Below are 27,884 nucleotides of genomic sequence, written 5' to 3'. Positions count from 1 at the left end.
TGGCAACTCCATCTGCTCTGCCAATGAATTGAGGAGTAATAATTCATGGGTGCACATGAAATGATGATAATCAAGATGCAAACCTAGGACAGCTAACCATATATTGCATCTTGCTTCGCAATCTCTCCAAGATTTGACGTTTTAGCAGGTTCTGAAGGAAAGAAGGCAAAAGATAGATAGGCCTACACTTCAAATGTCAACATTAAATCATAAAGGGAAATCATTTTTATGGCATAGGCTATTCACGTATAGGCAATAGGCCTAAGTATTTATCAATGAAAATAGTTGTGAAACCATTAGGATATAATTAAGTATAGACTATGACACAGTAAAGATAGCCTACAGTAGGCTATATCGGACCTATTGCACCAACAGGGCTGAACTACGAAGCCTCTGTGTCCACCAAGTATTTTTTCCGAGCTTCCAGAGTTTTATATTCGGTGTCAGCTCAGTACTCAGTACTTCTTCCTCTTTCTTTGGCGTTTTCTCATCATTTCTTTTTAAAGTTGGGTTTTCATCTCCTAGCTCTGTGCCTTGAGCTGATGTTGTGGACGTATGATGATCTCTACAGTTGGGTATTGGTTCCATACTTGCAGCGGATGTTGTGTGTCCCTCATTTCTGCTTTTGTTTGATGTTGACTCAATGTGTCTAACTGTTGTTACACATTCAGGGATACAAGTTACATGATCTTGGACCCCAGCTTCTCTAGAGTTGTGAGACAGGACCTGCTGGTCACTGGTCGGAGCAGATACAGTAGAACTTTCCCCTGACAGATTCAGAAGTTACATCTTTGTTTGAGACACTGCATTGTGGATCTTTATTTGCTGCACTTCGGTTGGGGTCTGACGGCTGAGTGTTTCCTGTGGATGCTTTCCTCACAGGCTGGGGTGGAGTTAGGGGCATCATCCTCCCTAGTGACGCACATTTCCTCGTGTTCCTCTTTCACCTGTGGAGGATCGGATGGCTCTGAACTGGAGTTTGTCTCATTATTCCAGACTTCCTGTTGGCTTAGGCGAACCTCCTCCTCCTAATTGACACGTATCTTTTGGAGCTCTAAAGGGAGGAGAAGAACACAACAACAAGGTGTAAGCCTTAATTAACCATAACCAGTTTTGATATACATACAATACAATAACAATACATACTTAAATGTATTTCAAATTGACAAAGAGAGGATAGTATTTGGCTTGGATATAGTGGATTATAACTTAGTATAAAAATGCATACATTGGAAATGCTAAATCAATGTAAAGCTACCTCAAACGTGTAAGCAAAACACCATGCTTGAGTCAACGCACATTCATACATCCTCACACCTTTCTATTCAACCAGTTGACAGGGAGAAGTCACGTGTGTTCATGCCCAATAGAGTCAGGGCCAAAGTACAGCAGATGGCCTACTTCCGCATGCGATGTGGTGTCGACTGTAAACATTAATCTTTGTTAGCATCTAGCAACAACTTAGTACATTTAACTGTAGATAATGAGATTTAAACATCACGCTCGCTTATAGTGACATGATACGATCATCTATCGATACAGTCTATGATCGATACCAAAAATCCCTCAAACCTGCCTCACTGGTCTGACTGTAAAGTTACACAGCTAATCATGTAGTAATAATAATGCAACGCCAAATAGCGTGGTCTTATTTGTGATAGCTTGACTTGCGGTCTGTTTACCGTTTACTTCCGCCTATGCTGCATTCACGTGCTCCTCGGAAACTTGACTCTGAGACTGTGTCCGAAACCACTCACTCATTCCCTACTCCCTATTCACTATATAGTGAGTTTAATGCAATGGACTATATAGTGCACTCACTCGGGAAAATAAAAAAAACATTTCGGACACTACTCGCTCACTCACCGGCCACTGACAGTGACGTCATTGCTGTCGCGCAACTGAAACGCGCAGCTTAACAACGGCTGAGGATCAATAACAACGGTAAATAACAGCACGCATTTCAGTGATAACTCATATTATACTGAGTGTATTTTCACGAAAAATTTAAAAATAATAAATACTTATAAAATATTGAATTTTACATACTGAGACATATTTTCGAACCAAAACTAAATTATTTATGCTGACAGACTCTGGTTTCTCATCTGTCATCATCATTAGGACAATCTAACATCACTAAAGTTGACGATCTTTGACTGTTGATTAAAACCGATCATAGATTTCAGTAAAACACTCTAAATATGAACTTTAATCAGTTTCTGTGTTCATGCTGGTCGCTCCTCTCGTCCGTTTGAGAGCAGTCGAGTCAAACGCCACTCTCCGCTCGTAAAAATCTTTTGAACCGCAATGCATGATGGTATATATTGTTTGCATAGTGACCATCACTCATACACTACTTTTCAAAATGCATTGTGGGATACATTTAGTGGACTATATAGGGTATGACCATGCTCACTCAGAATTCGGACAGCACTACAAAATGGCGTGTCTACTATATAGTGCACTATATGGTGGATAGGGAGTGATTTCGGACACAGCCTGTGTCTTCTCTTTAGCCTTTAGGCTTGTTTATTCAATGAACACATGCATGAGACTCATGCAGACTGAAAAAAAAACAACATTCATGTCATCTGACGACTGACGCGCTGCGTACTGTAAACGTGATGACGTCATAGCAGTATTTACCGTAAATACAGTGTGTAAAGGGCGCAATCAAATAACAACATTTAACACCCCCACTCACTCTTAGCTCACTGAGTTACCTGAAAACAAAACAATAACAGAGTTTTCCCATTTTTGCTTCAGCAGTGTAAACAAACACACTTACACTTTTAAGTACCAAACATGTATTGAGCAAACCTCTTTAACTTTAGCTTATTGGCTGGTTTTGTCATCACATCAGCGATCATTTGCTCAGTAGGACAATATTTCAAGATTATCCTTCCATTCTTTACATTTTCTCTTATGAAGTGGTACTTGATATCAATGTGCTTGCACCTTTGTCTGTTTACTGGGTTTCTGGCAAGTGCTATAGTACCTTGGTTGTCCTTGTACACCTTTGTTTGTGCATATTCATACTCGTCTAAACCTCTGAGAAGCTGTTCCAAGTAAATACATTTCTGTATGGCTGATGCTAAGGACATGTACTCTGCCTCACAAGTAGATAGTGCTACTGTCGGTTGTTTTCTTGTTTTCCATGAGATTAGAGAGCTTCCTTCATTTAAACTGACACAATATCCTGTTATACTACGCCTGTCTTTTACATCTGATGCCCAGTCAGCATCACAGTATATTCTTAGACCTAGTTTCTCTGTGTCACTTCTTTTGAAGCATAACTCCTGTTCTGCTGTACCTTTGAGGTATCTGAACACATGTTTTACTGTGTTCCAGCGTTCTTCAGTTGGTTCAGCAAATTGCTGAGAAAGTTTGCTGACCACAAAACTTAAATTTGGTCGAGTACATGTGGATAAGTAGATTAAACTTCCAACTGCCTCTCTGTACTTTCTTGGATCTTTCATTTTTTCAGCACAGCATCCGTTGTGCTATTCCATTGCACTTGGTCCCGTCGGCTAACTCTACTGAATGGGTCTCCGGCTGGAACGAGTCATCAAAGCTTTTAAACTTTCCAATATCATTCACGATATGGGATGTCGCTCCTTCATCCACCATGATGCCTTTCATTTTTACATTGTCAGGTGGTCTCTCTTTCTTCAGGTGTTTGGCTTTGAAGAGATAGTCTTTGTCTTTATTTTCTTCCTCTGCAACTTTTCTGAAGTTGTCTTGTTGACCCTTTTTCTTGCATACAGAATCATGGTGTGTATTACTCTTGCAATAGATGCACCATACTTTTCAAAAACATTTTCTTGACTTGTGCCCTTTAATTCCACACTTGTAACAAGTCACATTTCTTTTCACACATCTTTTCTGTTGCTAGTGTGTGTCTTGGTGGGGCCACTGCTTTGTCTTACATATGTCTTTATCACATTATCTGTAGATCCTGCCGTGTTCATTTTCTCCGCCTCTTCATAAACACGTAGTCTTCTTTTAAAGTCTGTAAATGTAACATTATCTTCGTTTTGCGTTACGTGTATGGCTAGTGGCTTGAAGGAGTCTGGTAACCCGCCTAGTATCATGGCTATGGTTAGTCCATCACTCATGGTCTCATCTGCATCTCTTAGAGCCGTAATGGTGTTCTATGCCCTTATTAGGTGGTCTGTAACATTCTCGTTGTCTGCCATGTGTAGCCTGGTCAACGACGTGTGTAAATTTATTATCTGTGGTTTACTTTTCCCGGAATAATGTTCTCTCAGTATTTTCAGGGCTTTCCTTCCATCATCAGCGGCATCATGTCTTATCAACGATAGGCTTTTATCATCTATCAGTCTTATCAGCTCAGCATAGCAATTGGCATTCTTCGATGCATCTGCGGCTAGCTCTTCCTGACTATTGCCGATGGGCTCATGTAAAATAGTCTCTTTAAGTTTCAGAATATGTAGCTGGCCAAGGAATCTTGTTTCCCACAGGTCATACTTATCTTCGGATCCATCGAAGAGAAGCTGTGGTACGAGGGCTCCTGACGTTCTGCTTGCCATTTTGCTGATGCGCTACTTTTACCGCGCTTTATTAGCTGTTGCGATCCCATCGTCCTGTGTCTCGTCTGGGGTTGATGCCTTTGATTTCTTAGACCTTGTCTCTGGTTGGGTTGATGCCTTTGATTTCTTAGACCCTGTCTCTGGTGGGGTTGATGCCTTTGATTTCGTAGACGTTGTCTCTGGTTGGGTTGATGCCTTTGATTTCGTAGACCTTGTCTCTGGTGGGGTTGATGCCTTTGATTTCGTAGACCTTGTCTCTGGTGGGGTTGATGCCTTTGATTTCGTAGACGTTGTGTCTGGTGGGGTTGATGCCTTTGATTTCGTAGACGTTGTCTCTGGTGGGGTTGATGCCTTTGATTTCGTAGACCTTGTCTCTGGTTGGGTTGATGCCTTTGATTTCGTAGACCCTGTCTCTGGTGGGGTTGATGCCTTTGATTTCGTAGACCTTGTCTCTGGTTGGGTTGATGCCTTTGATTTCGTAGACCTTGTCTCTGGTTGGGTTGATGCCTTTGATTTCGTAGACCCTGTCTCTGGTGGGGTTGATGCCTTTGATTTCGTAGACCTTGTCTCTGGTGGGGTTGATGCCTTTGATTTCGTAGACGTTGTCTCTGATGGGGTTGATGCCTTTGATTTCGTAGACGTTGTCTCTGGTGGGGTTGATGCCTTTGATTTCGTAGGCCTTGTCTCTGGTGGGGTTGATGCCTTTGATTTCGTAGACCTTGTCTCTGGTTGGGTTGATGCCTTTGATTTCGTAGACGTTGTCTCTGGTGGGGTTGATGCCTTTGATTTCGTAGACGTTGTCTCTGGTGGGGTTGATGCCTTTGATTTCATAGACCTTATCTCTGGTGGGGTTGATGCCTTTGATTTCGTAGACCTTGTCTCTGGTTGGGTTGATGCCTTTGATTTCGGAGCCGTTGTCTCTGGTGGGGTTGATGCCTTTGATTTCGGAGCCATTGTCTCTGGTGGGGTTGATGCCTTTGATTTCGGAGCCGTTGTCTCTGTTGGGGTTGATTTTGTAGCCGTTGTTGCTACATTGTTAGCTTTCTTATTTCCTGTTGACTCTTTACTCGTGCTTGACGTCGTGCTCCCATCATTTGGTTTCTTGCTTTGTGCAGTCTTAGTCCTTGTTTAAGTTCTTTTTCCATCACTGCTTTTCTTATTTGTGCTTTGTTTTGTTCTTTTGGTTGATGTTGGCTCAACAATTTCAACAGAAGTTTTCACAATATTGCGTCTCTTCGTAGGTGCTGGTGTTGTACTTGTCTTCTCATCGTTACTCTTCTTCTTTAATGTTTCACTTGACATTTTTCTCCCATCTGAGCTTTTCTCCTTCAGTGCTGGCTTACTCTTTCTTTTTAATATTCCTTTCTCAACATTCCTTTCCCCGTTCAGTTTACTTTCAGTTCCTTCACTTGTTGTTGATGTCTTTTCAGTGCCTTTTTTAATTGTTGTTTGTTCACTACTTTTAGCTGTTGCTGTGCTCCTTTTGTTGCTTTTATTGGCTGGCATTACCTCAGAACTGTCATTTGATGATGTGGTCTCTTTGGCACATTTCTTCTTTGATATTGTACATTTCTTATGTTGTGTTGTTTCAGTACATGCAGCTGATGTTTGATTCTCACTACTGAGTTTTATATTCGGTGCCAGCTCAGTACTCAGTACTTCTTCCTCCTTCTTTGGCGTTTTCTCATCATTTCTTTTTAAAGTTGGGTTTTCATCTCCTAGCTCTGTGCCTTGAGCTGATGTTGTGGACGTATGATTATCTCTACAGTTGGGTATCGGTTCCACACTTGCAGCGGATGTTGTGTGTCCCTCATTTCTGCTTTTGTTTGATGTTGAAAATAAAAGTTTGGGGAAGCGATCCGACCATTGTCTCCTACAGGAGACTAGAGGGATTAGTCGAATGATTTAGCGGAGAATATTGGAAGGGCCGTTTTGGCCGCAATTCAGGGTTTTCAAAGCACTACTTCTTCGGTGTCGGCCACAGGATCGCTTCCTCAAACTTTTATTTTGGTGCTTCCGGTGGGCGGTAGAGTGAATTTGCATATTAGCTAAGTATTTAGAAATCGTTGCTAAATATTTAGAGTCTTAGTGAAATAAAGGTTGAACCTTTGGAAAGTTCTTTAGTTTGGGTCGGCAGATATGGAAAATGATTCCGGTCAGAGAATCAGGACAGCAGAGAGGATTCACAGCTCAAGGGTTTTATTCCGTGACAGACACGTAGATTTACAGAGGCCACTTTGAACAAAGGAGATTGGCATATCTTGTGTCTCGTGTCTCATTCGTGGTTCCGTGTAGTTATGAGGATCAATCTACGTATCTTCGTGTGTGTATGTATGTGTGTGTGGTTCTAAAGGAAAGAAGGAAAAAATATATATATGTAGGTAACACAAATGTACATCATAGCACATACAATATATGATGTCCCTTTTGCAATAACAACCAATCTTAAAAAATGTATCAAAGAAAAACTTGATGCAATTTAGCTGGAATAGAATGAAGATAATAACTTTAGTAAGTACATATATGAAACTAGATCAAGTAAATATGAACAAACTTACTCTTTTCTGCATTAACGCACAAACATGTAACTTAAATGTCCAGGCTGCTCCTGCAGCTGCTCTGCTCCTCCTACACTCCGCTCTGCAGCATGTAAGCCACGTGCTTTATACGGTCCGAGCTCGCCACGTGTCTGAGCAGGCTCGTTAACTCTAGTCAGGCTTTCTCACACTTAGCTAAATATTTAGAAATCAAAGCTCAATATTTAGAGTCTCAGCTAAATATTTAGAAGTCGTTGCTAAATATTTTGTTTATATTCTATATATTTAGCTTTGATTCTAAATATTTACAATCTTAGCTAAATATATAGAATGTAAACTAAATGTTTAGAAACATAGCTAAATATTTAGAATCAGGACATGTATTTTTAACATTTATATATAACATTTAACATTTAGATAAAACATTCAACATTTAGATATAATATTTAACATTTATATTTGCCAATGAAATTATCTTACATTTTTATTCACAAAAGTAAATATGACAAAATTCACACATATTTCTCTAAATGTGAATAGAAAGTGATGTTTTAGGGCTAAATGTGGAGAAATGTTGTTGTTATTTGTAGTGTGCGCAACTTTACAATCGGCGCCCCATACATACAATCATATTTACCGCAGTAGATATGAGTTGCGACTTGGAATCAGTTAAATTATAACCTTTAATCATTCAGGCATTCGCCAGGTCAGCTACGTTTCCTCTCTGTGATTGTAACATCTGCCGTCGCCATGACGACTCTTTGACGTTTGTAAACAAAGGTAACCAGTTAAGTTACAACACCGATTCCAAGAATCCCTCAAACCTGCCTCACTGGTCTGACTGTAAAGTTGCTAAGTTACACAGCTAATCATGTAATAATAATGCAACGCCAAATAGCGTGGTCTTACACAAAACTGACATGTAAAAAAAAAAAACCTTTTGAATGTACCAACCTGCCCGATGTAACTTTATCTCAGGGGTTAAGATTGACTCCAAAAGTCTGCGTTGACGAGCGATTTCCGCCTCGTACGTTTCTGTATTCTTTTCAAAGGCTCCCAGTATCTCTTGAGCAGCTGCCGTTAGTCGATCACAGACAAACTGTCTCATACTTCGGACCGAGGACATTGTCGCATTAAGAATGATTCCCTCTCCCTCGGATGATCCCAACTCTTTGGGCGTTTCCACCAAATAGTCTGTTTTGGTTCAGTACCGTTTGGTATGGTCTGGTACGGTAAACCCTGATCTTGCTTGCGTTTCCACATTTAAGCGTAGAGACAGTAGTATTTCTTCCAGTAGGTCTATTTATAGTGTTGAAATTGTAATTTTGTACTTTGTGCTACACATTCCGTCATTTAATGGACTTATACTTATTGTCAGGGTACATTTTAATAAAATGACTTTAAAAACTAATTGAGGTCACTCTGTGGAAATGAACCATCAGTTACAAGTTGATATTGTACAAATAACAAGTGAGCAAAACTTTGATAAGAAACATATTTAATAATAAAAATATTCAATTAACACGTAATTTTCAGCTCTGTATTTAGACTTTTATTAAATCAGCCAATGTAAGCAACATTTGACCTATGATTGATATGTGTGCATGTCATTTACTTCAATTAGAAATTGTTGTTTTACTAAACCGTGCTGTTAACCATGATGTTTGGTATAAAACATTAATGTTACACCACCGAACACGAGTCCTTGTGTGCAATAAACGTGTTATTCATGCTGAATGCTGCAAAGTATTGTTTCACTTTAAACCCTTAGCAAAGGGCAACCGGTACCTTTGATATCTTAATCAAGTAAAAATCATAATAAAATAAATCTTCAGTCCATAGCACAAATGATTCAAAATAAATGTTGCATGTTGTGCTGTAACACATAAAAGATATTGTTTAATTCCAAGAATTCTGTTTGATATAAAAACATACAAACATGTTATACCATACAACAGTCCTGGTGTGCCTGTGGCTGAACTACTAGTACATCAATAAATAAATATAAAATGTGCAGATGTTGTTACATCCTGCAGCATTGTATTTGTCACTATCATTTCCTGCACAATCTCCTACTTCCCACCTCATTGATGTAAAGACATGTGCTTCTTTAAGTTTGAACAGGTGGTAAAAGCCTTTTCGCACATCTTGCATTGATACGGTTTTTCACCTGTGTGGGTTCTGTAGTGGACTTTCAAGGTTGTACTGACATTAAATCTTTTCCCACACAAACCACACTCATAGGGCTTCTCCCCTGTGTGCACGCGGAGATGCCTTGTTAGCGATGAGTTGAAAACAAACCCCTTGTTGCAGTACATGCAGCAGAAAAGCTTTTCCCCTGTGTGAATTTTCATGTGCAGTTTCAATTTTGAATTCATTTTGAAACTTTTCCCACAAATGCAGCACATGTACTGCTCCACTCCTGTTGGAAAATGCTGGTCCACATTTAGGTCTGCGTCAGTTTTTTGAAATTCAGATTGTATCCATTCATCTGAATAAGTGGACTGCGGTTCTTGCTCTGTAATATTTGGAGTTTGATGAGGATCCAACAGCAGAGTCCCATCTTCACTGGGGTTGCTTCCTTCACGAGCTGGACTAAACTTAAAGGCCTCTGTATCCTGGTGCAGTGCAAATAGCTCTTTCTCATTACAGGTAGAGACTTCTTCCTCTTCCTGTTTAATCTGAAGCTCTGGATCTGCTTGGTCCAGACAGGTGCTACTCTCGAGGTCAAGAAGAACCCTCTCCTCTCCGATTGGTGGCTGTGGGACATCTGGAGGCAAGGACAAAGTGTGTACTCTTTAGTTTCAGGATCTTAATACAACCACACATTTCTAAGAGGCCAAAAGAATGACCTCCATCATTACTATAGCTAACCATGCTGTTCGGTATTGTGACACATCTGGACTGGGTTTGACCTAGGCAGTGCGCACTCTAGGTGCTATGTTTGTTTGTAGAAACAAAATACAGAATATGTAAGACCAAATCAGTGGTCATGCTATTTTATCTACCCGGATAACATGGAAGCTACATTTCTGTGTTACTACAATTATTAGTCTGTAGGACAGCGTGGTCATAACTGTTGTTATTGCAGATACAATCTATCGATGCTATTTAGGAACATTTCTTATCCAAAGCATCAATAATCAACTTTTTTTCTTTTTTCTTTTTTTTTAAACCAAAATGTTACACACCTGTCCGTTGTAGTTTAATGTCTGGTTTTAGGACGGCATCTAAAAGTCTGCGCTGACGGACGATCTCCTCTTGGTATACAAATAAAGTTTTTTCAAATACTCCGAATATTTCTTGAGCTGCAACTGTCAGTCTCTCGCTCACAAAACTTTTCAAACAATTTACTGAGGCCAACTCCATTGTGTAAATAAACTTCACAGGCTGAGGTGTACTAGCTGAACCAGGCTCGTCGTCTTCTTCTACAACTGCTAGGTCCTGTTATTTTCTTTCATGGCGACTGGCAGACATCGTGAAAGCGCCTTACAGCCCCCTACTGGTGTGGAGGAGGACAAAGGCAAAATACATTACATTTTATAAGAAATTAATGCATAGTTATCTCTTATCCCTCAAGTCGTTTTCTTTATAAATACTTAAAAATAATAATTTACATATATGTGAACTTAGTCCAATAAATTAAAGTATAACTCATATCAGATATCAAACAGTTCCCTTACAATTAATAAAGAAAACTGTTATGTAAAAAAACACTTTCGTTAACTGAAACTAAAATAAAAACAACAACAAAAAAAAACTACGTGAAACTGTATTTTATTTACAAAACTAACTAAAATAAAATTATAGAGAAAATGTCATTAGTTGTAGTCCTTGAAACTCGCACACTGAGTGACACAGCTATCTTGACACTTGACACTGCAGTTTGCATTTTCAATTTCGGATGAGCTTGCTGACTGCAGAAGTCAGAAGTTGTCTCCTTTACTTGCACTATATTTTATAGGGTATTTTTAAATAAGTTACCTGATACCTCTCTCTGAAACATTTACAATACAAAGACAAAAACCAAATCTGAGACAAAACCTTGTAAAAAATAAATAAACTAAAACTAAGCATTTCCACACACACATTTAAAACTAATAGTAAAAACATAATAAAATAAAACGTATGACGGATTGGAAATTATTATAACGCTGCTAGATACAATGTTAATCTGATTTTGGAAGAAACAAAAACACACCTGGGTATCTTCTTTCACTTTGGATCGACTATTATCGGCCAGTCAAAAGGTGACCGAGGTTACAAAATGTCTTGTATGGAGAGTACAGCATATGTCTTCTTCTCTTACACATTTAGATTACCTGGCACAACATGTGCTCTCATTTGTTCAGTTTTAGCAGACAGCTGCTCAACATGAGTCAGGTTCTGCCTCTTACATACAGTTTTTCCTTGCCAGTTTTACTTTGCTAAATGCTTAATTAATGTTGAGTCTTTGTAAATAATATAAAAAAGAAAAGGTCTACAGCTGCTCTTTTCCTAAAAGATTGATTAATTGATATATGTGAAAATAAATCTCTCTAAAACCTTCTTCAATTTACATTAAGAAATCGTAACAGCAACATTTATTTTCAGACATTTTATTGTCTCAGGGATCAGTTTTTCACAGGAAAGCAGTCAAAGTAAAGAATGTATCTCAAAACCACTGCACAAATCCTCATGGCATAGTTAATAATTTACTCCTCACTCAGTAAGGTGTTTGACTTCTCCGTGAAGGGAGATTCCGGAGATTTAGCTTTAACTTAAACTGAAGCAGTTCCCATCATTGCTGCGAATACAAGGCTACGGAGCACAGTTTGCCTAACAGTTCAGTTGGACCCCATGTACAGAGGCTATAGTCCTCCAAGTGGAAAGCACAGGTTCAAGACCAGCCTGTGGTTCCTCTCCCGTACGTCTTTCCGCCCACTCGCTCACTGGTTTCAAACTCAACTGTCCAATAAAGACAAAAAGCCAAAAAAAGACATCTTTCAAAAAAAATAATAATAACCACAAGGCTACTTAACTAAGTGCAATACTGTGTGCTTTGCCAGCTGAGATGCATCAAAATATCTTTTACCACAGGTGTTACAAAGGTAAGGCTTCTCACCAGTGTGGGCTCTTCTCGTGTGGACTAGCAAGTCGCCTGTATACCTGAAAGCTCTCCCACATGTGTCACAGGTATACGGCTTTTCACCCGTGTGGATTCTTAGATGCCTTTTTAAGTCTGGCATTCGAGAGAACCTTTTCCCACAGCTGTTGCAGGGGAACGGCTTCTCGCCTGTGTGAATTTTCATATGGTTCTTCACGAGACAGTTAAGCAGAAAACCTTTCCCGCATATTTCGCACGAGTACGGCTTCTCACCTGTGTGGATTCTCATGTGCCTATTTAGGTCCGGCATCCGAGAAAATCTCTTCCCACAGGTGCTGCAGGGGTACGGCCTTTCGCCCGTGTGGATTCTGAGGTGGCTATCCATACTGGACTTCTGCTTAAAAGCTTTTCCGCATGTGTCACATTTGAAAGGTGTTGTACTTGTGTGAGTAATACAATTAGAATATGACGCGGTTGAGTTGTAAACACTATCACCGTTGCTTTCATGACACATATTCTGTGGCTCTGACTCTGTGCTTTCAGGTGTCTGATCGTAGATTTCAGTCACATGAGAGGTGTGAAAGAGCGGCTGGCGGTCACTTTTCTTCTCTGGTTCATTGTGGTCACTTTCCTCATGAGCAGGAGTCCACTTTAACGCATCGGTCATCTCCTTCAGTTCAAGCTGCTCTCCCTCCTGACTGGTGCTGAGTTCCTCCTGCTCCTCTTTAATCTGTGGAGGCTCTGGGTCCTCTTGGTCCAGACTGGAGTTCCTCTCCTGGTTACAGAGCAGCTGGTCTGTGAGAACCTCCTCCTCCTCCTCCTCCTCCTCCTCCTTACAGACATGTTGCTGTGGGAGCTCTGCAGGGCCAGACACAAGCGACACAACTACATCATGCATAAATCAAATCGCAATAATATGCACTGAAAACTTGAGATTTACACACCTTCACGGAGTAATTCGATGTCAGGTTTACAAGCATCGTTAAACAATCTGCGATGACGGTCGATCTCTCCCTCGTACTCGACGATCGTTTTTTCTATGACTCCGAATATTTCTTCCGCAGCCACGATTAGTCGCTCGTTGATAAACTCTCTCAGGTATTGAACTGAAGACATGTTTGCTGTTGGCAAAATAAATATATTGATCCACAGTAAAACTACAGAATCATCCCCTCGTGATCCCAATCGCTTGTATTGTTTACATCCGCTTGGTGTCTTCTTCTTACCTTGATTTGATTGGCTGTTGGTGGAATACCGCCCCCTCCTGGACCTGTCCGCTGAATGTCACCCTGATACATTAAATTACTTTGGGCTGGATATAAATTATAAAGACAACAATTTCTCCTTTTGCTTGCTCACACACGTATAAAGGGACAGAAAATACATTAATACTGTGTTTCTAAAGATAGAAACGCAACTTCAGTCCCGGTAAGTGTTTTGTATCTATTTAGGAACTATTGTTAAACTTTAGCTTATTGTAGTCATGTTGTTTTTGGTTAGTGAGAAGAGGGAAAAGGAGGAACACATAGTTGGGGTGGTTAAGAGTAGAAACAACAAAGAGTCATCAGTGTCTCACTGCTTTTGTGTGGGACAGTGACTGCTTCATCTGTACACAACGGTCCAGCTGCTGTAGGGACGGTGTGTTTTACACTCATTAACAAGTTCAACATTATAAACTTCAGTCTGTTTTACACAATGAGGCTGAGCAGATTGATTATAAAAAGAGAACTTTTATTGTGTAACTAGACTTTGATAAAGACCCCTGGCTATCTAACTCCAGCTCTTCCCTTTCAAAGGCTTAATCATGCCCCGTGCGTAAGCAGACAGAATGATAAAGGGACATAGTCGCTTGACTGTGTTAGAACAGGACTAGTGTTGCACACTTGCACATCCAAGCGTGCATCGGTTTTTATTATAATTATTTTTTATTCCAAGTACACACGTGTATCACAAACATGATGTAACTCAAACATGATGCACTGCTTGTGATTCTTACTCAAACAATCATACAAAATATTCTGCACATTATTAGACACAGTTAGGAACCACAAATAAACCTCCTAAAATATTACAGGTGCCTTAGTACATGAATATATATTTCTATATGACTGAACTGAAGATAATAGGGGGGGGGGGGGGGGCATATCTGGTGACTTCAACATTGTCACCAGATATGCAAGCGGTTGTGTTAAAGAGGAGACGTTTGATAAAGTGTGACTGATGTGAAAACTTGTGCTGGGAATGTTTGGTTGTCTCACAATTTCGATTCGATTTAGAATCTTTTTTTGATTAAAGACAATTCTGGATTCATTGATACATGGATTCTATTTTGGAGTCAGTACATACTTCAGGATCTACTCCAATCATCTGAGAGACTTGCTGAATTTCTTACTGCTCCATTTGGCATTCTACTCAGTTAAAGAGCTAGCTTTAGCAGTAGCTCAGTCTGTAGGAACTTGGGTTGGGAACTTGAGGGTCGCCGGCTCCAGTCCTGGTGTGGATGATGTCTGGAAATTGGTCTGGTAGCTGGAGAGGTGCCAGTCCACTGCCGAGGTGCCCTTCAGCAAGGCACCGAACCCACCTACCAGCTCAGGAGCGCCCACTGTAGGCAGCCCCCTCACTCTGACATCTCTCCATTAGCGTATGTTCATAGGATCCTGTTTGTGCGTTTGTGTATTTCAATGTGTGTGATGCATTTTCAATATCACAGTGTAAAACTTAATTTCCCATCACAGGATTCATAAAATATAAATTATTATATTATGAAAAGGGATAGGAGGAAAAGTTGAAGTAACACTTTTTGACTAACAAGTTCAAGGTTTCTGACTTCCATGTAGACTGAGCCGCACAACTTGCCGGACTTCAAGGATCTACGTTGACATCTTGGTGCCAGATACCTCAGCACACCTTTAGAGCTCAAGTGAAGTCCATGTCTCAACAGATTACGGCAGTTTTGACCACGACCTGACGAGACTCTTGAGTACACAACATTAGGCAGGTGGTCCTAATGTTAGGGCTGATCCATGGAATTGTGGAGTCTCATCATGTGGTCTTTCAAGCTTTTTTTATCTCGCAAAGATTTGCCACAGATCGTGCATTGAAACGGCTTTTCCCCAGTGTGAATTCGCATGTGAGTCATTAAATCGTGCCTCAGAAAAAATCCTTTTCCACAGGTGAGACAGGAGTGCGGCTTCTCACCTGTGTGTCTTCTCACGTGGTTTAAATAGTTACCTCTTGCATTGAAAGATTTGCTGCATATTTTGCAAGTGTACGGCTTCTCTCCTGTATGAATTCTCATGTGGTTGAGCCACCCGTCCCTTCGCATGAATCCTTTTCCACAGGAGGAGCAGGAGTACAGATACTCACCTGTGTGTGTCCTCATGTGAGCCGTCATTTCCCCCTTTAACCTGAAAGATCTGCTGCATTTTTCGCAAGGAAATGGCTTTTCACCAGTATGAGTTCTGAAGTGTGTCGTCAGCTGTGACTTCAGAAAGAAACCTTTCCCACATGTTTTGCAGGAGTGAGGCTTTGCACCCGCGTGGGTTGACATGTGGCCTTTCAAACTACAATCACTGCTGAAACTTTTCCCACATATTTTGCAAGTGTGTGGCTTCTCTCCTGCATGAATTCCCATGTGGGTGAGCCACCCGTCCCTTCTAATGAATCCTATTCCACAGGAGGAGCAGGAGTACAGATACTCACCTGTGTGTGTCCTCGTGTGAGCGGTCAATTCACCTTTTAATCTGAAAGATCTGCTGCATTTTTCACAAGGAAAAGGCTTTTCACATGTGTGGATTTTTGCATGTGTTTCCAGTAAACTTTTAAAACTGAATATTTTACCACAAGTTTTGCATGTGTGCGTCTTCTTACCGGAGTGAACTCGCATGTGTGTCTGTAACCCTGAGTTGTTCTTAAAAGCTTCCCCACATACGTCACAATCGAGGACCTTTGTGCCTGTGTGAGGATTACATTCAGTCCCTATCAAATTTCTACTTGACACAGTGTCTGCCTGCTTGTTGTGAATCGTTGATATTTTAGATTTGTTAGTTCTTCTTTTGGCTCTTTTATCGGGGGATTTTGATTTCCCAGTTGATATTAAGTCTCCAGGCTTGACTCTCTGGTTCTCAGAAACTTGAGAGTTGTGACAGAGGAGCTGGTTGTCCCCGTCTGGTTCTGCATCACTGTGGTCACTTTCCTCATAAGGAGGAATCCCCAAGGATGTTTCAGCCTCCTGCTTCAGTTCAAGCTGCTCTCCCTCCTGACTGGTGCTGAGTTCCTCCTGCTCCTCTTTAATCTGTGGAGGCTCTGGGTCCTCTTGGTCCAGACTGGAGTTCCTCTCCTGGGTACAGAGCAGCTGGTCTGTGAGAACCTCCTCATCCTTACAGACATGTTGCTGTGGGAGCTCTGCAGGGGGGACAAAGAACAGAAGTATTAAGGTACTACTGAGAGGGGAGAGAAAAGGCAGATTAGAGTCTGTACACATTTTTAAACAGAGCTCTTTTTAAAAAAAAATGTTGGTAGAACAAACCTATTCTGTGTAAGCATATTTGAGGTTTCAAAACGTCACCCAGCAGTCTGCACTGACGGTCGATCTCTTCCTCGTACTCGACCATAGTTGTTTTAAAAACTCTGAATATTTCCTCAGCAGCAGCAGTCAGACGCTCGTTGACAAACTCTCTCAAACAATCCACGGATGCCATTGTTTTTGTGTTACAGGTTGTTTTTCCAAAAGGTAAGGTGCGACCAGAGAATATTTTTCAAACATCTAACCCCATTCAAAAGAGCCACTGGTGCTTTAATTATGTATTTCCGCTGTGTGTCCCACTATTAAGTACCGACAGTGAACGTGCTGTAGTATTTTTTTTTTTTTTTGGTTCCGTCTTCTTTTTTGTTTAGATTGGCGGATGGCATACCAGCCTTAAGGCGCATTACCGCCACCTATCGGGCAGGAAACATGCAATAGTAAACAAATTCTATTTACAGGATCCGACCTGGTAAGTTATAAACCTTTTGAATGATAAGTGTGTTACAGTATATGTCCCATCTTCAAGTCTCATCATCATCATCATCATCATCTCTTTTGTTTTTGTGTGGATTCTCCAACAGATTCTAGCACTAATCTAAGAGTTTTAAGGAATGGCCCTGCATCCATCTAGCCAAAATAAGAAGGGTCGAAGTGTCCCTTCAAAAGACACACAAGTCCTCAGTCAGACTGGTCCAGACTGGAGTTGTTGTGATTATTGTAAGTGAAACAGAGAGTGTGGCATTGTGTAGATCTGAATCTATTCCTTCTTACTTTTTTTTTTATTTATAGAATTAAAAAAAAAAAATTTTTACTTAGAGGGCTATACTGTACAAATAACTGTTGCTACAGGAGTGTGGCTTCACACCTGCTACAGATAACATGACAGTGGTGGACATTTCAGACTGTTCAAGTAAAAAAAAATCTATCAGGGAAATTATTTGTGTATTCATTAAGTTTGCAAATTAAACAAACATCACTACAGTGAAAATGGGATGTGTAAAGTAAGACATGTAAAAGAGTTGATTTTGGACATTTTCTTTTAATGAAATAAGTTATATGATCTGATTATTCTATGCTTCCCCCCCTCCCCCAACACATACTGCTTAATCAGGGCAAGCATTGTTACTACATATACAAACAGGGGTCCAAAATACTATCCATTTGGTAGGTTTGACTAAACTTAAAGGAATCCTCCAGAATGTACCGTTTCTCGTTGAAAATGTAATTACGTTCAATGAAATATTCTACATTATCCCAGGTTTGCAGAAATATAAGCCTATTTGCCTGCATGCAGCTTCATATGCTTTGCCAAATCAGAAGAAGCAAAGAACCGTTTTCCACAGATCTTACAAATGCACGGCTTCTCCCGATTGTGAACTCTTCTCATGTGCATCCCTAAATCACTACTGATTCTAAAACTTCTGCCACACGTTTCGCAAGAATACGGCTTTTCACCTGTATGAATTCTCACATGCCTAGTCAGCTCAGCTTTCCGACAGAACGATTTCCCACAGGTGCTACAGTTGTACGGTCTCTCACCCGTATGCATCCTCATGTGGATTGTCAGTTCACCGTTATGTCTGAAATCTCTCCCGCATGTTTTGCATGTATACGGTTTCTCCCCCGTGTGGGTCCTCATGTGGACTAACAACACTCCGCTTAATCGGAAATCTTTTCCGCATATTTTGCAGGAATACGGCCTCTCACCTGTGTGGACATTCACGTGTGTCTGCAATCTTGACTTATACTTAAACGTTTTTCCACATGTGTCACAGCTGTTACATGTTTTCTCTGAGCGAGGATTAGTCTGAAAATGTGGCAAGTTCGGGATGTACACATTGTTGCAGTGACCGTTGTTTTGGCAATGTCTTTTCGTTGGTTCTGCATCAGTGTTGTCGCAATCTTCACGAGTCGGAGTCCCTAAGGATGTTTCAGCCTCCTGCTTCAGTTCAAGCTGCTCTCCCTCCTGACTGGTGCTGAGTTCCTCCTGCTCCTCTTTAATCTGTGGAGGCTCTGGGTCCTCTTGGTCCAGACTGGAGTTCCTCTCCTGGTTACAGAGCAGCTGGTCAGAGAGAACCTCCACCTCCTTACAGACATGTTGCTGTGGGAGCTCTGTGGAGGGGGGGAGGGGGGACAGGTATATTATGAATAGTAGGCGTATGAACTGCGACAGGCTGATAACGTTACTGATCAGAAATGCAGACAATACCGATGGATTAAGACAATCACTGAAACAAATTGTGTAAATAGTTCATGGAAGTTGCACAAACCTATTCTGTGCAGCTTTATCTCGGGATTTAAAACGACACCCAGCAGTCTGCGCTGACGGTCGATCTCTTCTTCATACTCGACGATAGTTCTTTTAAAAACTCTGAATATTTCCTCAGCAGCAGCGGTCAGACGCTCGTTCACAAAACCCCGCAAACACTCAATAGAAGACATTTTTGCTTCATGCGTAAATGTCAAAAAAAAAATATTGTTAGAAGCATCAACTAACACATGGTCTGAGACAGTTCCTTACCTAGAGCTTTTTTTTTTTTTTTCAACACTTTTAATAGGCAGCGCCTGCATTGTGTACTTCCTGTTCTTGTGAAACTCCGACAGGGAAAATGAGTTAGACTTTCGTTCCGTTTTCAAAAATAAAATTCTTTCATGCTTCATTTTATTGACACCATAATTAAACAACTTATATTGGTATTAAACCAAAGATTTCCAAAGGTCACTTATCAAGATGCCACATTTTGTCAAAAAAAAAAAAATGTGATGTAGGCAGGTGGAGTTTTTTGTGTGTGGGAGTCATAGACTGAAAACACGACCAGAATCAAACACCTTTATATCAGTATTTAACCAAAAGATTTCCAAAGGTCACTTTAAAAAACAAATAAAAAAAAATAAATGCAGACACAGTTTATGGTGGGGTTACAGTTTTACAAGACCTGATGTGTTACAAGCTAAAGTTTTGAACTAATGCAAACTCTGTACGAGGACATTATATCACAGCTATCAACGAATAAAAGTATTTACTCACACTTTGGAAGTGCTGAGATTTCTGTGGACTTTAAAAAGCAATCTTCAACACCCTGAGGACCCTCAAGATGTAGGCTACTTAGTTGCATGACTTGAGAACATGTAGTTACAATCAAACATTGCATTGGTAGGCCTACTTGATGATAAACCAAATGATGTCACTAACTACTGTAACTCAAAACCCCCAAAAAGTCATTATTTTTGGTATTCTGACTTCTGATTTCAGTCACTCTGGTGGGCTGCAATAATGAGGAGAATTTACTTGTACTTTTTTTCTTTTTTCTTTTTTACTTCATCGAGCTTTGATGTGTGTAAATAAACGAAACAGACAGTATGATGTATACTCCGCTCCAGTAGATGGTGATAGTGTACCTACAAGCTATTTTCCTTTTTTTTTTCTTTTTTTCATTTCATTTATTTTTAACAAACGTCGTTTATCTACAAAATAAGAAGACTACCCACCGGAAGTAAATATACGACGAGTTGCTGTCCTGGACCTGTCGTGTAACTTGCATGAATACACTGCTGATGTTTAGTCCATTTGAAAACCATCGTTACACCTTTATTATATTCTAATAAAAAAAATGTCTTCTGTTGAGTGTTTGCGGGGTTTTGTGAACGAGCGTCTGACCGCTGCTGCTGAGGAAATATTCGGAGCTTTTAAAAGAACTATCGTCGAGTATGAAGAAGAGATCGACCGTCAGCGCAGACTGCTGAATATCATTTGGAAACCCGAAATAAATATAGCAGGGATAGGTGGGGAAAAAAACTCTTGACAACAACAGCAAACGTCATTTGATTTATATATACTCCCAGTTGTTAAGGTACCACTTGCTTTCATGTCCACTTTCTTATGATTAAAGTAGGCTCGTATCATTTTGTTTTGTGTCCCCTCCAGAGCTCCCACAGCAACATGTCTGTAAGGAGGAGGAGGAGGAGGTTCTCTCTGACCAGCTGCTCTGTAACCAGGAGAGGAACTCCAGTCTGGACCAAGAGGACCCAGAGCCTCCACAGATTAAAGAGGAGCAGGAGGAACTCAGCACCAGTCAGGAGGGAGAGCAGCTTGAACTGAAACAGGAGATTGATAGCTTCATATACACCCCTACTTACGAGGGAAGTATCGACAGTAATCCAGAGGCGAAAAGTGACCCCCAGTTCCTCTCTCACAATTGTCACGTACTTTACAGCCAAGATCAACAGCGAGGCAGGCCTGAAGTCTCAGGATCGACTGAAAATGCAGAGTCACCGTCGGGGACTAAATACCACTCACATGAAAGTGACAATGACAATGTAAATAACTCCAACTGGTCAGAGACGCACTGTGACAATCAAACGGTTAGAAGTGAGTTTAAATGTGACACATGTGGAAGAGTTTTTAAGTATGTTTCACTTTTGCAGAGACACATGAGCATCCACACAGGTGAGAGGCCGTTCTCATGCAAAACATGTGGGAAAGATTTTAGACTGAAAGGCTCCTTGAAAGTCCACATGAGAATTCACACAGGTGAGAAGCCGTACATCTGCAAAACCTGCGGGAAGGGATTCAGCGACGTGTCGATGTTCAGAAAACATGCAAAAATCCACCTGGGTGAGATGCCGTACGTTTGCACGACGTGCGAGAAAAGATTCTCGAACATTTCCTTTTTGAAAAGCCACATGCGAGACCACACAGGTGAGAAGCCATACACCTGTGACACGTGTGGAAGGGCGTTCCGGTTCGTGTCACTTTTGCAGAGACACGTGAGCATTCACACGGGGGAGAGACCATACAACTGTACGATTTGTGGGAAAAAGTTCCGACTCGACGGTGCCTTGAAAGTCCACATGAGAATCCACACAGGCGAGAAGCCGTACCTTTGCAAAACCTGCGGGAAAAGATTCAGCGACGTGTCATTTTATAAAAAACACACAAGAATCCACACAGGCGAGAAGCCGTACGTGTGCAAGACCTGCGAGAAGGGATTCTTCAGCATGTCAGCTTTGAAGATCCACATCAGAAGCCACACTGGCGAGAAGCCGTTTGTCTGTGAGACGTGCGGGAGAGCGTTCAGCTTTAATGAAAACCTGATAGTGCACGTGAGAAGAGCTCACACTGGGGAAAAGCCCTTCCTTTGCAACATCTGTGGGAAAGGACACTTTCGTAATTGTGACCTGAAAAGCCACATGAGAACCCACATAGGTGAGAATTCGCTAACTCGCATAATTACTGAAAACGAATGAGAACGCTGCTTCTCATACCCACAGTATGTGGGGCACGATTCAGCGTGGGGTTTGAGCGAGGAGCCACTTAAATGCAGAAATTGTGGGAAAGGATTTCTTCTTCAAATCCTTAAAGAAAAAAAAAACACCTGAATGACAATATGAACAGCTGAGTCTCTTTGAAGATTTCTTTACATTCTCTTAAGAAAGCTTAACATCTTCTAGTCAAATCTGAAGTGTTTGCCATATTCTGTGATTGGTCTGTTCCTTCCTCTAGCCTTCTCTACATTTTCTCAGACTTACTTGTATATATACCAGCAGCATTTTTACAAGATACTTAACATTCTCCATATTCAAAGGAAAGAGTTAGTTTCAAAGTGAGTGCAGACTAATTGCTTGTGCCAAATGTCTTTTAATTAGAAATGTTTTCTTCTTCTAAGCTTCAATTATGTAACATCCATGTACCTTACACAGTATTTTAGAGAACACTATACGAGGCCTGTAGCATAATACAGTAAGTACACTTGAGAGACCCTGACATCAATGTTTTGAGGAAAAAAAGTCCAACTAAATGCAGGTCCTTGTTTGTTCAGGTTTTGTACACTTCTACATATATATGTCTGGAAAGTCTATGTAGGAAGACAAATATGTTCAGAAATAAAGAGACTTAAACATACACACTGGTGAGAGGCTGTTTATTTGAGTTCAGTTCGATGAAGGCCACAGAGAAGTCTCAGGTGTAACTCTACCACTGCAGCACAGAGGTTCCAGTTACAATCTCAAGGTTCAGTAAATGGTTAATTGAACAGTTTTGAAAATGTGTTTGTCTCTGTTTTCATACCTCATGCCGTGTTCAAACAACATTATTCATCAGACTACTGTCGTCATTATTTCCTGGGACTTTTTTTATTTCACAGAAAGGTCAAAAGCGCACAAATAAAGACATATTCACATGCATTTGGATGGTTATATCTTTGACGTGTTTTTTAAACAATATGAATTACTATAATAGATTTTTCAGGTAATGTGGAATTACTCATTTATATTTGTTTATTTATATATGTGTGGTCCGCATATTTGATATTTTTCTGTGTCCTTAGATGCTTTTTAAAATTGTTCCTGAAATCATGATGCTAATATTGCCTTTGAATTGATCTGATTGCGTAGCAGTGATTGTGGTTCTATGTAAACTACTGTTTTCATATCAACAGGTCAACTTTAAATAATGTTTTGTTTTCCATAAGAGATGAGTCGTATGGTTAGTGAAGACAAAGGTAAAGGTTCATAGACAGGAATTAAGACTAAAAAGGTTAAATAGCAACTGATTTGTAATTAGATTTTAGTGTGGAAGTGGTTTTATTATATTTTTTACCCAAGTTAACTTTGAATCACTCACTCTGCTGAACACTGGTTGGAGGGCCCCCCAATTGAATTCTGCCTATGGGCCCTAACAGGCTCTAGAATCGCCACTGTCCATAGGCTGTCATGGGAGCTTATGGAGAGGTTTTACTCAAATCATGGCTCACTAAAGAGATGAGACACCATTGAGCCAACACTCCAGCAGAAATACTTTCACCACCTGTATGACTGACACATTTGCAGCAGTGTTTTCTGTAACTACTGTACGTAGAAAATGTTAACCTAAATAATGACATATAATGCCAAAGTGGGAAGTTTACCTTAAGAGGACTAAAGTGTTTGTATTTCTGTCTGGAACAATCCCTTAAATGTAGGTAAAAAATGTTAGTTTAGTGAAACAGTGTTTTGCCCCTTTTACATTTGCACTCCTGAAAATGTGTAGAAAATGTCAGGACAGCTTGCATCTTACATTTTCCAAAGATGCCCCCATTTTCTGATGCTTTACAGACATCGAGTTACAAATAAATAAAAACATCAATAAAGAAAAGCTGAAGTTAAGCTGTTCAAATCTTTACACAGAAATAAAAAACAATTTCTGTTTCATTTCCTAAGTATTGTTATTTATAACCTTCTTATCATGAGAAGTGTACTCATCCCAAATAATTAATGATACAAAAATGTACAAATATAAAAAAAAGACATATATACACAGAAACGTGCAGATATGTATATTTATTGAATGGCAAAAATCTTCTGGGACTTGTCTATTTAACAGAAACACAACCCCCACCTGTGCGTTTCCCCCCTCCAAGTGTTTCATTTTATTTTTTCAACATACATCACAACGTGGATATTTTATTTTGAAAGTCTCGTCTGTGGTTCTGGCTCTTTAATGCTACAACATCTCTTTGCTATTATTTGAGATTAATTTACAGTAACTGGCAACTACTTTGACAATCAATCGATTTTAAGGCATTTACGAAGCAATATTCTCACAAATTTGGCATCGAGTAAGTTGATCAGACTGATAACATGTATCAATATTTCAAGAAGGCACATTTACATTCAACAGAGCTTCCTCTGCATTTAGATATGATTGTTGTGTCAGCCATGTCAATTGTAAAATCTGACTTCCTGCAAAGATGTTTTAGAGGCTTCATACGACTTGCAAAGAGTATTGACGAACACGTGTTTTGAATACCTATAACATTTAAAACTAAAACGATTACAAGATCAATAATAAATAGAGATTAAGCAAACCATCAACCACCAAAACATTACACTACTTAGTTTGACAGACATTATTTGCACTCAATATAAAAAACCTAAAATGTCCATTTATTAATGAAACTCTGATTGTCATAGAAATACTCTTTAAAAGAAATCCATACTGCTACAGTCATATGGAGAGAAACTTTACATTTACATGATGCACATTCATTCAGAAAGATATTGCAAATGTAAAAAGTGTATTCCAGTTCATGAACATGTGTCTACAGGAGTTACTGCTCAGTTGTCATGTAGAGGCATCAGACATATATTGACAGTTTCGGTTCCTCATAGATTATTCTATCATAGATATTCAAAAAATCCTCATAGAAGTTTAAACAACTAGGATTATATTTGTGATATAAAAGTATGTCATTGTGATATGTATTGGCATGGCCAAAAAAATCATCTAGATCAAACCATCACTTAAAGAGACACTGCTTTGTTATCCAGTTGACTAATATTTTCAATGATTGCCCAGAAATGCAATTTTGTAAAAAATGGAGTATATGAAATACACGAGATGAAGATTAGTGAACATTGACGCTAGAATATTGACATTTCAGTTAATATAGTAAACATTTTACATTAATTACAAAGTTGCAGATTTTGTAAAAGTGCATCTCAGTCAGAAGGTGATCATGTAACCACAGGAGTTTCAGCTTTCCTGTTTATAGTGGTTATTTAAAGGTGACATATGATCCTCCTCTTCAACCAGTTAAAATAAGTCTCAGAGCTCCCTAAAACATGTCTGTGAAGTTTCTTGTTATAAATCCACTCTGATCCTGTATTTGATCAGGTCTATAAATCCCCCTAAATTTCACATACGCACTCCGGATAATATCTAGATAATTACAGGAGAACCGCTCCGGAGATTGAATCATGTGACGCTTTAGTGTGTTTTTGTGTTCTTATGTGCTGTCCTGTAAATATATTGTGTTTTTTTTTTCATGCTCTCTGTGCAAAGCAAATTCCCCTAGGGGCAATAAAGGTTTCATTCATTCATGTGCAGTTGAATGACCCCTGCTGGCGCGTGCTGTGCACTACAACTCCTCGCCTCAACACGTTACGCTGTATTTGCGTCAGTTTCACAGAAAAAGTAGCGTTTGTATATTCGACGGCATTAAAAGTCATACCGTTGGGATTTCTAAATACCGTGGTATACCTTAATACCACCCAAGCCTAATTTGTAGACAATCTAGGGACACATATTAGTGTTAGAAAATCATGGTAAAGTGTATTTTGCATAATATATGACCTTGAAAATATGTTCATTGAAAACACCAGAGTAAAACTTTTCACACTAGTGCCGCATTCATGAGGTTCATGTCTGTGAGTTTGTACAGTATGCGTTTGAGCAGTGAAACAGGGGAAGTAAATAGTTCCACACATGTTCAACAATTACAAAGCCTTTATGTGATTGTGTATGCTATGCCAGTTGAAGTGCAGGAAGATTACTTCTTCCGCAGCCGCTTCAGGGGGGATTGATTCTAAGCCGTGTGGGTTTTCGTGTGATTCACCAAGGAATTCATGTGTCTGAAATCTTTCCCGCATGTCTTGCAGACAAACGGCCTCTCCTCCGAATGCGTCCTCATGTGAACTGTCAGGTAACTGTTATGTCGGAAAGCTCTCCCACATGTCTGGCAGACAAACGGCTTCTCCCCCGTGTGAATGCTCATGTGCCTCCTCAAAACGGACAGGTCGCTAAAACTTTTACCGCAGGTCTTGCAAAGGTGCGGCTTCTCGCCTGTGTGGGTTCTCATGTGGACTTTCAAAACGCACCGGAGTCGGAAATCTTTCCCACATACTCTACAGGTGAACGGCTTCTCCCCCGTGTGGATGCTCGCGTGCGTTTTCAACACTGAAAGGTCGCTGAATCCTTTACCGCATGTCTTGCAGAGGTGTGGCTTCTCACCTGTGTGGGTTTTCATATGCCGTATTAATACCGAAATGTCGCTGAATCTTTTATCACAAGATTTGCAAGCGTACGGCTTCTCTCCCGTGTGGGTTCTCATGTGGACTATCAAGTAACTGCTCTGTCGGAACTCTTTCCCGCATGTTTTGCAGGTGAACGGCTTCTCACCTGTGTGGACTCTCGTGTGTTTCGCTAAAACCGAAAGCTCGCAAAATCGTTTCCCGCAGGTCTTGCAAACGTGCGGCTTCTCCCCCGTGTGGGTTCTCATGTGGACTTTCATGACGCTGCTGAGGCGGAAATCTTTCCCACATATTTTGCAAGTGAACGGCTTCTCACCCGTGTGGATGCTCATGTGCCTTCTCAACACCGAGAGGTCGCTAAATCTTTTGCCACAGGTCGGACAAAAGCACGGCTTCTCACCAGTGTGCACGCTCATGTGCCTTTTAAGTACCGATAGGTCACAGAACCCTTTGCCACAGGTGTTGCAAAGGTACGGCTTTTCCCCCGTGTGGGTCCTCTGGTGCCGTTGCAATTTGGACATGCATGAAAAATCTTTACCGCACGTGTCACACTGGAAAGACCTTTTACCTGCGTGTGTGTCAGGGTGGATTTCTGGCAAGTTAGAGTTGTATACATTGAAAACGTGACTCAAGCTGGTCTCTGGTTGTTGCTCTTCGTTTCTTGACAACTCAAAGTCTTGAAACTGATCCTCTTCCTGATTCTGGCTCTTCACGTCACGAGAGCTGCGAGAGAGGTCCACCTGGCGTACGTTCAGATCTGCCTCACCGTGGTCACTTTCATCATAAGGAGGGTTAAAAATGAAGGTGTCAATCTCCTGTTTCAGTTCAAGCTGCTTTCCTTCCTGACTGCTGGATGTTTCCTCCTCTTCTTCTTCTTCTTCTTCTTCTTTAATCTGTGGAGGCTGTGGATCCTCTTGGTCCAGACTGGACTTCCTCTCCTGGTTGCAGAGCCGCTGCTTAACGGGACCCTCCTCTGTACTGACATGCTGCTGTGGGAGCTCTGTGGGGGGGATGAAGGACACAGACAATACGATACAACAGCGATAGTCATTTTTTTTTTCTTCTCCCTATTGAGTGTTGTAAGAACCTTACGTTTTACTCACCTATTCTGTTCAACTTTATTTCGGGGTTCAAAACGACACCCAGCAGTCTGCGCTGACGGTCCATCTCTCCCTCGTACTCGACGATTATTCGTTCAAAAACCACGAATATTTCTTCAGCAGCAGCGGTCAGCCGCTCGCTGACAAACTGTCTCAGGTAATCAACCGATGACATTGTAGTAATACATGAACACAACCACGATAACACCACGATATCGCCCTCTACTTGAGTTGACGTTTGCTCTGAGGTAAAAGGTGTTTTTTTTTTTTTTTTTGTTGTTTACTTCCGCC

At 40.5% G+C, this 27,884-nt stretch overlaps 3 protein-coding genes across 8 annotated transcripts; 1 reads left to right on the top strand and 2 right to left on the bottom strand.

Annotated features, from left to right (window-relative positions):
• Positions 1-11,675: 11,675 nt before the first annotated feature.
• On the bottom strand, positions 11,676-19,851 carry LOC109997679 (gastrula zinc finger protein XlCGF57.1). 6 transcript variants are annotated; one of them, XM_065948703.1, is made up of 4 exons: positions 18,975-19,851; positions 18,412-18,816; positions 16,549-16,583; positions 11,676-12,990 (listed from the first exon to the last, which is right to left on the bottom strand). In XM_065948703.1, the coding sequence occupies exons 1-4, from the start codon at positions 19,144-19,146 to the stop codon at positions 12,106-12,108; spliced, it is 1,497 nt and encodes a 498-aa protein (XP_065804775.1). In that variant the 5' UTR covers positions 19,147-19,851; the 3' UTR covers positions 11,676-12,105. The 6 variants fall into 6 exon arrangements, with proteins under 6 accessions (XP_065804775.1, XP_020507907.2, XP_020507906.2 ...); XM_020652251.3 differs by lacking the exon at positions 16,549-16,583 and having other exon boundaries at positions 11,676-12,040; positions 12,198-13,037; XM_020652250.3 differs by lacking the exon at positions 16,549-16,583 and having other exon boundaries at positions 11,676-13,037.
• A 322-nt stretch (positions 19,852-20,173) lies between these two features.
• LOC109997680 (zinc finger protein 234-like) lies at positions 20,174-22,471 on the top strand. The gene is made up of 2 exons (XM_020652253.3): positions 20,174-20,487; positions 20,630-22,471. The coding sequence occupies exons 1-2, from the start codon at positions 20,316-20,318 to the stop codon at positions 21,949-21,951; spliced, it is 1,494 nt and encodes a 497-aa protein (XP_020507909.2). The 5' UTR covers positions 20,174-20,315; the 3' UTR covers positions 21,952-22,471.
• Positions 22,472-24,128: 1,657 nt separating this feature from the next.
• LOC109997678 (oocyte zinc finger protein XlCOF6-like) lies at positions 24,129-27,881 on the bottom strand. Its single transcript, XM_029280848.2, has 2 exons — positions 27,597-27,881; positions 24,129-27,493 (listed from the first exon to the last, which is right to left on the bottom strand). Exons 1-2 carry the CDS (start codon positions 27,766-27,768, stop codon positions 26,049-26,051), a joined length of 1,617 nt encoding a protein of 538 aa, XP_029136681.2. The 5' UTR covers positions 27,769-27,881; the 3' UTR covers positions 24,129-26,048.
• Positions 27,882-27,884: the final 3 nt, after the last annotated feature.

This window comes from Labrus bergylta, chromosome 2 (genome assembly GCF_963930695.1).
Source record: "Labrus bergylta chromosome 2, fLabBer1.1, whole genome shotgun sequence".
Lineage (NCBI taxonomy): Eukaryota > Metazoa > Chordata > Actinopteri > Labriformes > Labridae > Labrus > Labrus bergylta.
Note: the sequence above shows the minus strand (reverse complement) of the source record. Positions and strands in the feature narration are given on the sequence as shown.